This window comes from Tachyglossus aculeatus, chromosome 6 (genome assembly GCF_015852505.1).
Source record: "Tachyglossus aculeatus isolate mTacAcu1 chromosome 6, mTacAcu1.pri, whole genome shotgun sequence".
In the NCBI taxonomy this organism is placed as follows: Eukaryota; Metazoa; Chordata; class Mammalia; order Monotremata; family Tachyglossidae; genus Tachyglossus; species Tachyglossus aculeatus.
Genome location: NC_052071.1, coordinates 16,708,110 through 16,720,471, shown reverse-complemented (window position 1 = coordinate 16,720,471; position 12,362 = coordinate 16,708,110). Strand labels below are relative to the sequence as shown.

General features: G+C 43.1%; 1 protein-coding gene across 1 annotated transcript in view; it reads right to left on the bottom strand.

The window, feature by feature from the left end:
- Positions 1 to 9,603: 9,603 nt before the first annotated feature.
- Positions 9,604 to 12,362, bottom strand: part of SMARCA1 (SWI/SNF related, matrix associated, actin dependent regulator of chromatin, subfamily a, member 1) — a 109,465-nt gene continuing 106,706 nt past the window's right edge. The window contains exons 23-24 of the mRNA XM_038747895.1: positions 10,964 to 11,074; positions 9,604 to 10,111 (exon numbers count right to left, since the gene is read on the bottom strand). Coding sequence (XP_038603823.1) covers positions 10,040 to 10,111; positions 10,964 to 11,074 — 183 coding nt within the window. The 3' untranslated portion in view covers positions 9,604 to 10,039. The remainder of the gene's footprint in view (positions 10,112 to 10,963; positions 11,075 to 12,362) is intronic.

The window sequence follows — 12,362 nt, the reverse complement described above, 5'->3', positions numbered from 1 at the left end:
TGCCATTATTATTATTATGTCAATGCTGCTCACCTCTTCTAACCTTGATCTGATTCTTCTTCATGGTATGTCTTACATCAGGATCCTGTGAGTACAGAAGAGAACCCAACAGACCCTGAAAAGAGCTACTACAGGAAACAGTGGCTGTGAAATTGTGTGGGAAGAACTGCAGATGTTCTATTAGTCTCTTTGGCTGAACCTTTAAACGGAAGGCAAAATGGAGTAAGCATGGTCCTCCACATACACAAGCAAAAATAATATTCGCTTTCTGGATCAGTCACCTTAAGGAATAATCTAGCAATAACACCACTGTCCATCCAAATCCTTGGATCATTTAAAATTCAGATGCTGACATAATAATGATGGTATTTGTTAAGCGCTTACTAAGTGCCAAGCACTGTTCCAAGAACTGGGGGAGATACAAGTTAATCAGGTTGTCCCATGTAGGGCTCACAGTCTTCATCCCCATTTTACAGATGAGGCAACTGAGGCACAGAGAAGTGAAGTGACTTGCCCAAAGTCACACAGCAGACAAGTGGCGGAGCCAGGATTAGAACCCATGACCTCTGATTCCCAAGCCCATGCTCTTTCCATTGAGCCATGCTGCTTCTCTAACGGGATGGAGAACCACCTCCTCTTTTGGGTGCCAAAGTATATCTGCATGGCTAACTTAGGAGGCTTGTAGCGAAGCTTCTTCCAGCTAAGTTGTATTTGTGTTTTGTTTGCGTGTTATAAAACTGCAGGGCAAGAAAAACTGGTTCACTTTGTGGTTCATATAATTCAAATCAATAATTACACCTATCGATCCAGGACATAAATTCAGAACACTAATTTACATTGAGTGCCTTAACTTAATAAAACCTCAACAACTGAATTTACTAAAATTGATTTCCCTTTTGTTTTCCACACACAAAAAAAAATCTTCCTTGCAGCTGATGTCCTCAATATCATTCAGGACAAGCAGCAGTTAATGGACATCCAATATCACAAATTCTAAAACTACCACTAACTTCTGGGGCTGGAAATGAAATCATTGTCAGGGTTATTCTGTTTCCTCATCTGGGGTTTGTTTCTAACATGGCAGGCCTCCTTTCAAAGTGTCCCATCTTGGGGCTGCAGGAAAGGAGGGAGAGGTTCATACTGGGGTGCTAGTTCCTAGAAAGCCCACCACTGGCAGGAAAACTAATTTTAAGTTGAAAGGGAAAAGGAGGAAGGAGGAGAAAGAGGCAGAAAATCATGATTTCAGTTTACGAGTCCTGGGGCATAGAAGATGCATGGCTCTCTCTTAAAAAAAGAAAATATATTTTGCAGAGAAAAAGTCTGAATATTTGAGATAGGGGCTGGTAATTGTAATGTGCTTACCGCAGCGTGGCTCAGTGGAAAGAGCATAGGCTTGGGAGTCCGAGGTCATGGGTTCTAATTCCTGCTCCACCACTTGGCTGTGTGACTTTGGGCAAGTCACTTAACTTCTCTGTGCCTGTTACCTCATCTGTAAAATGGGGATTAAGATTGTGAGCCCCAGGTGGGACAACTTGACCACCTTGTATCCCCCCAGTGCTTAGAACAGTGCTTTGCACATAGTAATCGCTTAATAAATACCATCAGTATTATTACTATGTGGATACAGGCAAATCCAGTTGGACACAGTCCCTGTCTCATACGGGGCTCACGGTCTCAATCTCCATTTTACAGATGAGGTATCTGAGGCCCAGAGAAGTGAAGTGACCTGCCCAAGGTCACGCAACAGACAAGCGGCAGAGCTGGGATTAGAATCCAGGTCCTTCTGATGACTTGGTTCATGCAACTGACCCAAGGAAAGAACTTTCTGGTCCTGCCCAGGGCACTGCCCCAGAACTAGTTACCCAGAAGAAATGCAAGAGAGCTAACCCACTAGGGGTGAAGGCATCATCTGAGGAAAAAAGTCAAGACAAAGACCTAATTTCAAAGTTCTTAAGCGGAACCAAAACTATCTTTGGGTGAGCATTTTGGGTCTAATAATAATAATAATAATGATGGCATTTATTAAGCTCTTACTATGTGCAAAGCACTGTTCTAAGTGCTGAGGAGGTTACAAGGTGATCAGGTTGCCCCACAGGGGGCTCACAGTCTTAATCCCCATTTTACAGATGAGGGAACTGAGGCCCAGAGAAGTTAAGTGACTTGCCCAAAGTCACACAGCTGACAATTGGCGGAGCCAGAATTTGAACCCATGACCTCTGACTCCAAAGTCCGTGCTCTTTCCACTGAGCCACACTGCTTCTCTACTACCTTTTCTCCTCCTAATTAGACCGTGAACCCCATGCAGGACAGGGACTGTGTCCAATCTGGTTAATTTCTATCTACTCCAGTGCTTAGAACAGTGCTTGACACAGAGTAGGTACTTAACAAATACCATAATTAATTATTATTACTATATTGAACTTCGCTCTTGCTCTGGAGTTCAAAAAGGATGTTATTCATTCGTTTAACTGTATTTATTAAGTGCTTACTGTGTGCAGAGCACTGTACTAAGCACTTGGGAAAGTACAACAATAAACAGTGACAATCCCTGCCCACAAAGAACTCACAGTTTAGAAGCAGGGAGACAGAAATTAATACACATAAACAGACATCAATACAAATAAATAAAATGACAGATATATACACAAGTGCTGTGAAGCTGGGAGAAGGGGGAAGAGAAAAGGGAGCAAGTCCAGGTGACGTAGAAGGGAGTGGGAAATGAGGAAAAGCAGGGCTCAGCTTGGGAAGGCCTCTTGGAAGAGATATGTCTTCAATAAGACTTTAGAGGAGGGGAGAGTCATTGCCTGGCAGATTTGAGGAGGGAGGGCATTCCAGGGCAGAGGCAGGATGTGGGCCAGGGGTCGGCGGCAAGACAGGAGAGATCGAGGCACAGTGAGAAGGTTCGCAACAGACGAGAGAAGTGTGCAGGCTGGGTTGTAGAGAAGAGAAGCAAGGTGAGGTTGTGGGATGGGCAACCGTTGGAGATTTTTGAGAAGTGGGGGTGACATGTCCTGAAAGTTTCTGTAGAGAGATGATCCGGGCAGTGGAGTGAAGTATTGACTGGAGATGGGAGAGACAGGTAAGAAGGTCAGCAAGGAGGCTGATGCAGTAATCAAGGTGGGTTAGGATGAGTGACTGTATAAACGTGTTAGCAGTTAGGATTCATTCATTCATTCAATCGTATTTTGAGCGCTTACTGTGTGCAGAGCACGTACTAAGCGCTTGGGAAGTACAAGTTGGCAACATATACAGACGGTCCCTACCCAACAGCGGGCTCACAGTCTAGAAGGGGGAGACAGACAACAAAACAAAACATATTAACAAAATGAAATAAGTAGAATAGTAAATATGTACAAGTAACATAAATAGAGTAATAAATCTGTACAAACATATATACAGGTGCTGTGGGGAGGGGAAGGAGGTAGGGTGGCGGGGAGGGGAGAGGAGGATGGAGAGGAAGGCCCAAGTTTCAATTCTGGCCTTGCCAATTGCCTGTTATGTGACCTTGGGCAAGGCACTTAACACCTCCGGGCCTCTATTTCCTTATCTGTGACGATAAAATGCCTTTTCTCCCACCACTTTAGAATATGATGGCTGTATGGCACACCTCCCCCAGTGCCTACCACATAGAAAGTGACTAAAAACCTCATTTTCTTCTATTAGTATTCCTTGCTTTGTGATCTCGGGCAAGTCATTTAACTTCTATGTGCCTCAGTTTTCTCGTTCTTAAAAAATGGGGAATTAAATACCTGTTCTCCCTCTCTCCTAGACTGTGAGCCCTGGGGACGGGGACTGGGTCCACCCTGATAAATTTGTATCTACTCCAGCGCTTAGAACAGTGCTTGACACAGAGTTAGTGCTTAACAAATACCACTATTAATTATTAGGTGGTCCAGAACATTTCCTCATAAAAGACAGAACATATTTTACAACTGTGCAACCCAATTTGCTTGTATCTACCCCAGTGCTTAGTACTGTGTCTGGCATATAGTACCCCAATTATTATTAACCCACTGCTGCTGCTCTGTTTTTGTTGCTGGGTTTGCCCAGAATGAATCACTTTTGCTCTATTTATTAGGGTCTTTCCTTGTGCATCTGTCACCAGTTGCTCCACTTCCCTCTCCAATGGTTTTGTCTAATCAATTAATCAAATGTAATAATAATAATAAGTGTGGAATTTGTTAAGCACACTTACTATGTGCCAGGCACTGCACTAATTCCTGGGGTGGTTAGAAGCAAATTGGGTTGGACATAGTCACTGTCCCAGTGGGGCTCACAGTCTCAATCCTCATTTTACAGATGAGGTAAGAGTGCTTAAACATGGTGTTTGGCATCAAGTAAGCACTCATCAAATGCAAATAATAATAATAATAGCCCTGTCAAACCTGGGCAATTACTGGGTGATTATTAGTAACAGTAGTAGGCAAGCAGCATATTTTTTAGTGCAGGGAAGAATCAAAGCAAACACATTCACCGACATAGTGCTAAAACTGGACTGAAGCATCAGAGACCAGCTGAAATAGTCACCTGGGTAATAATAATAATAATAACAATAATAATAATAATAATAATAATAATAATAATAATAATAATAATATCATTTATTAAGCGCTTACTATGTGCAGAGCACTGTTCTAAGTGCTGGGGAGGTTACAAGGTGATCAGCTTGTCCCACAGGGGGCTCACAGTCTTAATCCCCATTTTACAGATGAGGTAACTGAGGCACAGAGAAGTTAAATGACTTGCCCAAAGTCACACAGCTGACAACTGGTGGAGCCGGGATTTGAACCCCAGACCTCTGACTCCAAAGCCCGTGCTCTTTCCACTGAGCCACGCTGCTTCTCATAACCCTGAGGTCTTCACAATGATATGTGCTTACTGTTTACTGTGTGCCAACCACTGGACTAAGCGCTGAGATAGATACGAGATCATCATTTCCCACATGGGGCTCACAGTCTAAGAAGGAGGGAGAACAGGGATTGATTCCCCGTTTTGCAGATGACGGAACCGAAGCACAGAGAAGCGACTCGGCTAAGGTCACACAGCAGGCACAAGGCGGGGGCCGGGATTTGAACCCAGGTTCTCGGACTCCCAGGCCTGTGCTCTTTCCCCTGGGCCTCGTTGCTTCTTGGGTCTTGAGGATTTCCACTGAGTCGGTCGCTTTGGTAGACACCCTCTATGCTTCTTCCAACAGAAACCCTCAGCAGCATAGTCCCGGTATGTGCTCCCCTACTTCCGGTCATTTCCACCCACGTCTCCACCACGCCAAGAGGTGTGGGTTGGAAATGTTGCCACTCTCACCTCCTCCCCTCATCTGCCATGGTTACACTTTGCCCAGTGGTAGATTTTCCAACAGTGTATTCCAACAGTGTTTTTGGCCTCTCTCCCTAACTCTGAGTTAGCACGGAAGGGAACTGCCTTCCGCAAAACTACCCTTTGACTGGTCCTCCAGAATTAACAGGATTTGTGTTCACCACTCCGGTCTCACGAGGCTATCAAATTTCGTATGGCCTTATAAGTCACTGACAGGCAGGTGGAGCTGAGCAAGTAATACAGGCCTAAAGATCTTAAGGGTTCCTTACCCAAAACTATGGCCATAGCCAATAAGGACAGAGAGAATGGTCTAATTAATCCCTCTAGACTGTAAGCCCATTGTGCACAGGGAATGTGACTGCCAATTCTGTTATAGTATACTCTCCCAAGCGCTTAGTTCAGTGTTCTGCATGTAATAAGCATTCCATAAAGATTTGTTTATAGTATTCTTCCCCTTCCGAACACGTTACTTAAGCCCTCCTTTCCTCTTCTCCCACTCCCTTCTGTGTCACCCTGACTTGCTCCCTCTGTTCTTCCCCTCTCCCAGCTCCACACCACTTAGGTCCACATCTGTCACTTATTTATTTCTATTAATGTCTGCCTGTCCCCATCTAGACTGTAAACTCATTGTAAGCAGGGAACATTTCTGTTTTTTGTTGTAATCGCCCAAACGCTCAGTAGAGTGCTGTGCACACACTGAACACTCAATAAATACGACTGAATGAATGAATTGCTACTGCAAGGACCCTCTTCTACAGCAGCACCATGGCCAAGTGGAAAGAACAAGGGCCTGGTATTCAGAAGACCTGGGTTCTAATCCCAGCTCCAGCACTTATCTGCTGTGTGACCTTGGGTGACTGTCACTTTACTTCTCTGTGCCTCAGGTACCTCATGTGAAGTGGAGAAATGCCCCTCTGTTTCTCCCCCCTCCCACATTTCCCCACCAATTCTAACCCAACCATGGCGGTTCAAAGCCAGTCCAGGAAAGGCCCCCGGCCATCCAAGTGGTAGCCACCACTGTCACCATCTGAGTCCCTTCTGAACACCAACTGCAAGAACTAGGGTGGCCATCAGGAGACCTGGGGTCTAGTCCCAGCTCCGCCGTTGGCCTGTGTGACCTTGGGCAAGCTGCTTATCCTCTCTGGGCCTCAGTTTCATCACCCCTAATATGCGGATGAAATAGATTGTGGGCCCCATATGGGACAATAACTGTGTCCTGACTCATAGCTTTGTATTTAATAATAATAATGGCATTTATTAAGCACTTACTATGTGCAAAGCACTGTTCAAAGCGCTGGGGAGGTTACAAGGTGATCAGGTTGTCCCAAGGGGGGCTCACAGTCTTAATCCCCATTTTACAGATGAGGTAACTGAGGCACAGAGAAGTTAAGTGACTTGCCCAAAGTCACACAGCTGACAATTGGCGGAGCTGGGATTTGAACCCATGACCTCTGACTCCAAAGCCTCTGCTCTTTCCACTGAGCCATGCTGCCTGTCCCCACCCCTGCCCTCTCTGCACCCACTTGATGCTCTTAGCTGAGTGTCCTGCGGGGCCAGAAGCATTTACTTTGAAAAAATTAGAGTGCTCAAAGCAGGCCCGGTCGCCTGGATACTCCAGCTAGGAATGATGGAATAGGACTCCGGTCCCTATTTTGTTGGTTTTCGGAACTGGGGCCATGACTAAGAGGGACGGCCGGGGGCATTCGTATTGTGCCACTAGAGGTGAAATTCTTGGACCAGCGCAAGACGGACCAGAGCGAAACCATTTGCCAAGAATGTTTTCATTAATTTCCCCAGCTAGCACACGGTAAGCCTGTAATACATGTCATTATTAACTCTGCTGTTATTATTACTGAAAAACAATGGTAGCATGGCCTACTGGCAAGAACGCGGGCTTGGGAGTCAGAGGACTTGTGTTCTAATCCTTGCTCTGCCACTTGTCTGCTATGTAACCTTCACTTCACTTCTCCGGGCCTCAGTTACCTCAGCTGTAAAATTGGGATTAAGTCCGTGAGCCCTATGTGGGACAGGGATTAATAATAATAACGATGTTAACAATAATGGCATTTGTTAAGCACTTACTATGTGTCAGGCACTGTTCTAAGCACTGGGGTAGAGTCAAGACAATCAGGTTGGGCACAGTCCCTGTCCCACAAGGAGCTCACAGTCTTACTCCCCCATTTTACAGATGAGTTCGCTGAGGCATAAAGAAGTGAAGTGACTTGGCCAAGGTCACACAGCAGAGAAGTGGCGGGGCCAGGATGAGAACCCACATTCTCTGAATCCGAAGCCCATGCTCTTGCCACTAGGCCATGCTGCTTCCAATCCTGGCATATAGTACGTGCTTAAATACCATGAAAACAAAAAAAAACAAAAATTCACTTCCCTCCAGCCCTGTGCCCCGAAGGAAATCATTTCCCTCCCAACGCAATCGCATCCGACATGGCCCACCTTCCCGGTGTCCACTCCAAGCCAAACCTCTCCTTTCTACCCACGGCAGTAGGGATGGAAACAGGCTCACACCTGGGCAAGATGGGGGGTAACGGCCGTTGCTGTGGCATTTTCCCGAAACACTACCCTGAGTCAGAGGTCATGGGTTCAAATTCCGGCTCCACCAACTGTCAGCTGTGTGACTTTGGGCAACTCACTTAACTTCTCTGTGCCTCAGTTACCTCATCTGTAAAAATGGGGATTAAAACTGTGAGTCCTCCGTGTGACGTGATCACCTTGTAACTTCCCCAGCGCTTGGAACAGTGCTTTGCACATAGTAAGCGCTTAACAAATACCATCAACATCATTATTATTATTACCCCTTTCCCTTTTGCTTCCCGGCAGGGGCTAGAGTGGCAAAATTATCAAAAATAAATAAATACTGGAGCATGAGGGTGAGGCAACAGGAAAGGAGGGGGCTGAGTTTGGGGGGAAAGGGAGCAGGAAAGCCCCTAGGAATGAAGAGAGACATACAGATATGGTGAGTGGGGGTGGTGGGGAAGGATTTGCAGTGTAATTTTTACTTACCTGTAAAAACATCCACATCCGTCGGGGTGACTTGTTCGACTATAACACCATGCGGTGTCAGAAAAAGAGTCTGAGATTGGCATCAGGCATGATGAGGATTATAAGGCGAGTCTTCAGGAGTCCTCAGGGATGCAATCCCCATATTATGGGACAACTGGGTATATTTTCTGATTAGAAACCAAATAATTTTCATTGAAAGTGCTCTGATTTCTCAATGGTCCCGTTTCAGACCTGTTCGTTTTGCGATCAGTTATAAACCCTGCCAGGTTACCTGAATAACTGCAAGTTAATTATGAAATTGTCCATGAATTAATCCCAGCTGGTCTAACCAGCAACAATACTCTAAAAGTACAAGCTATCTCTTTTGTGAGTCAATAAAAATATTAAGCGGTCCACTTAATTATGTTGACGTTTCTTATCTATTCTGTTTTCTTTTTTTATGGTATTTGTTAAGTGCTTACTAAGCAGTGGGGTAGATACAAGCTCATCCAGTGGGACATAGTCCTTGTCCCACATGGGGCTTGCTGTCTTAATCCCCCTTTTACAGATGAGGAAACCGAGGCTCAGAGAAGTGGAGTGACTTGCCCAAGGTCCTACAGCACACAAGTGGTGGAGCCAGGATTGGAACTCAGGTCCTTCTGACTCCCAGCCCTGTGCGCTCTATCCTCTGGGCCACATTGTTTCTCTATCTTCTGTTCTATCTCTGAAAGGTCAGTGGTGGGACAAAACCGCAACTGGAGCAGGGCAAAGAGAGATTTGGAAAGTCTGTGTGTCGCCTGCTCATTCACCATTGGCTTGATCAATCAATGGTATTTATTAAGCGCTTACTGTGTGCAGAGCACTGTATTAAGCGCTTGGTAGAGTACAACAGAGTTAGTGGACACATTCCCAGCCCACGACCTAACAGCACATCATGCATATTCCTGAAATAAATGAGTTAACATTATTACCTAATAAAGAAGTTAATAGTAAGCAATGCGACTTGGCAACAGGATTGTTCTATAAGTCAGGAAACAAAAATAATTACATTGCTTAGACACCTCTATATTGTTTCCCCACCTGAATACTTCAGAGAATCATTTAAGTGTAATAGGTATTGAGAGTAAGCATGGGTGCAAATATTAGTTTTATATTTTTTTCCTTTTCTCATACTTCCTCTAGGAAAACAATGTTGGATAACCTCAAAGAAACAATTATTATGCTAATCAGAGTTTGGTGCAGAGCACACGCAAATCCATATGCTAGAGAAAAGAAAGCCAAAGGAAAAGAAAGTGAAAGTAGATTTCTCCCCAAATCATTTTAATTTGATTTTTCCATGGCCATATAAATTTAAACTATGAAACAACAATAATACAACTATAGAATCTAGGTTCTCTTTCAAAGCAGCAGCATATAAAACATATAAAAGCTAAAACCTCAGCACAAGCGTCAAAAGAACGAGGACTGAGAGGAATCTGATGAAGACATGGAATTCACAAAATACAGTACACTAAAATACCAGAATGCAAAAAATATAAAGCTACACATTTCAGGTAGAAAGCATTTTAAAATATACAAAATACGCAAAAAATTAAAACAGGGTGGGGGGGGGAGTTTGGGTGGTTTTTTTGTTTGTTTTTCTAAAGAGTACCATGAATACACCAAACTGGCAATTGACAGTTGAAGATGTAGAGAAGAAAATAGCAGTTTCCCACTTTGTATCTAAGCATTAAGATTTCACTTTCTTGGCATCCTTCTTTCCAGAGCTGTCTGTAGCTGAATCCGCTTTTCTTTTCTGTGACTGAAAAAAAAAAACAATTTGACAGTTTTGTCCTATATGAACCAGTATAAGATTATGCCTTATAAGCTGATAAAGCTAGCACATGCATGTATTGAGACATTAAAACCTCGAATTTTGATTTGAGTTTATAAATAATTACAATAATAAATATACTATACAGTCTAAATAATAAAACTCTAACTTTATTTTTAAAGGAAAAGGATGCCAAAAGTAGATTTTCTGTTTCTGGGTGTTTTAATATTTTAAACTTTTAAATTTAATTACCACTTTTTAAAAGTATTTTGTTGTCTGCGTGGTTGTTTTTCTCTTTCAGAATTAATTTCACGTGGTTTTCTCTTTCAGAATTGATTTAATTTATTATTTGTAACCTTTAAATCTTGGAGGGGGAGAATACATTTTTCACTCAGCCCTGTCCCTCTTGAGGTTACATATTTTAGTGAAACATGCTTTAATCTTAATTCAAAGGGCTTATGCTTTATTCTATTCCTGGGCAAACTCTTTTGTGAGTTTTGCTCAAAAGTATTTGAACCCTGATTCTACCAGCTCTAACAGGGTAGTATATCATAATGACTCAATCAATCGATAGTATTTATTGAGCACTTACTGGGTGCAGAGCATTGTACTGAGCATCTGGAACAGTACAATACAACACAGTCATCAGGCATGTTCCCTCCCCATAACCGGCTTACGCCTCTTCAATCAACAAACCATTTTGCAGTTTATAACTTTTTTTAGAAGTTTTGTGATTACTCTGAATACTTAATTGTATCTCTTATTCACCAAATGTATTCCGTGGTAATTTAAAGCACACTATCTCATTGCAAAAATAACAATATAACAAAAAAAATTTACCACGGGAGCTTTCGTTCCTCGTTTCTTCTTTTCCGCTCTCTCTTTCTCCTCAATTTCCATGTTTTCTTTCTCAATCAATGATATGAGAGTATTGCAGCGCCTCTGAAATTCCTAATCAAGGGAATACAATTTAAAAACTTTCTGTATCACCAACTGGGTCCCAAATACACAACATGGAAATTACTCTAGCATGTAGTTTTTAATAAGCAAACTGCCGGACAATGACCCCAACTAATTCACTCAGTTGCTTTCTTGCTATTCAAAGCCCTTCAAAGCCCTACTGAGAGCTCAACTCCTCCAGGAGGCCTTCCCAGACTGAGCCCCCTCCTTCCTCTCCCCCTCCTCACCCCCCCACCTCACCTCCTTCCCCTCCCCACAGCACCTGTATATATGTATATATGTTTGTGTGTATTTATTACTCTATTTACTTATTTATTTCACTTGTACATATTTATTCTATTTATTTTATTTTGTTAATATGTTTTGTTTTGTTGTCTGTCTCCCCCTTCTAGACTGTGAGCCCACTGTTGGGTAGGGACCGTCTCTATATGTTGCCAACTTGTACTTCCCAAGCACTTAGTACAGTGCTCTGCACACAGTAAACACTCAATAAATACGATTGAATGAATGAATGAATATTAGACCCACCCCACTGTCAAAAATGTTTGTTTTCTTTTCTTTTATAGTACCTTGTTAAGCACTTACTAAGCATCATGCACTGTTCTAAGCACTGGGGTAGTTACAGGTTTATCATGTTGGACCCAATCCCTGCCCCATGTGGGCTCACAGTCCAAGTTATGACAGTTACCTTTATAAGAAGATTTTGTTAAAAAGATGACAATGGATTAACAGGCTGTATGTTACCCTAAAACTTCGCATATCTTTATATTGCTTTGTGTCAAAGGATGATCGTTTTGAACTTCCCATCAACCATGCACTGAGAAGACAAGAGCTGAAGTGGTGAATTTTACTTTCTTTTTCTTTCAGCTGCAAGGTCAGGCCCAGTGCAGTCTTTTCTGCTGTTATGTGGTAGCTGTGTTTTTGAGGAACCTAGTATTATGGGGAAATTGCATTATAACTATTTATTAGCAGGTTAGGGGGTAGATGGTTCTTAGGTACTACAGTGACCGACATTTTTCAACAGACATTTTTCCTAGATTATTGTTATATCCCTCACTCATAAAATCCTGTACAGCCTTGCCACTCAGAGTTGTTTTACTGGATTAAACACACCCTGTTCTACTAAAGGAATGATTTCTTATATATTTTTGGATAGGACGTGGAGGTGGAATTAAGAATTGCAGAACGACACAGTGTCGGAAGGAAGTGCTAGATACCCGCTCGCGGTGTCAGATACAGGGTGAGTCTTACAACGTGCATGTTTCTCAATACAGCGTTG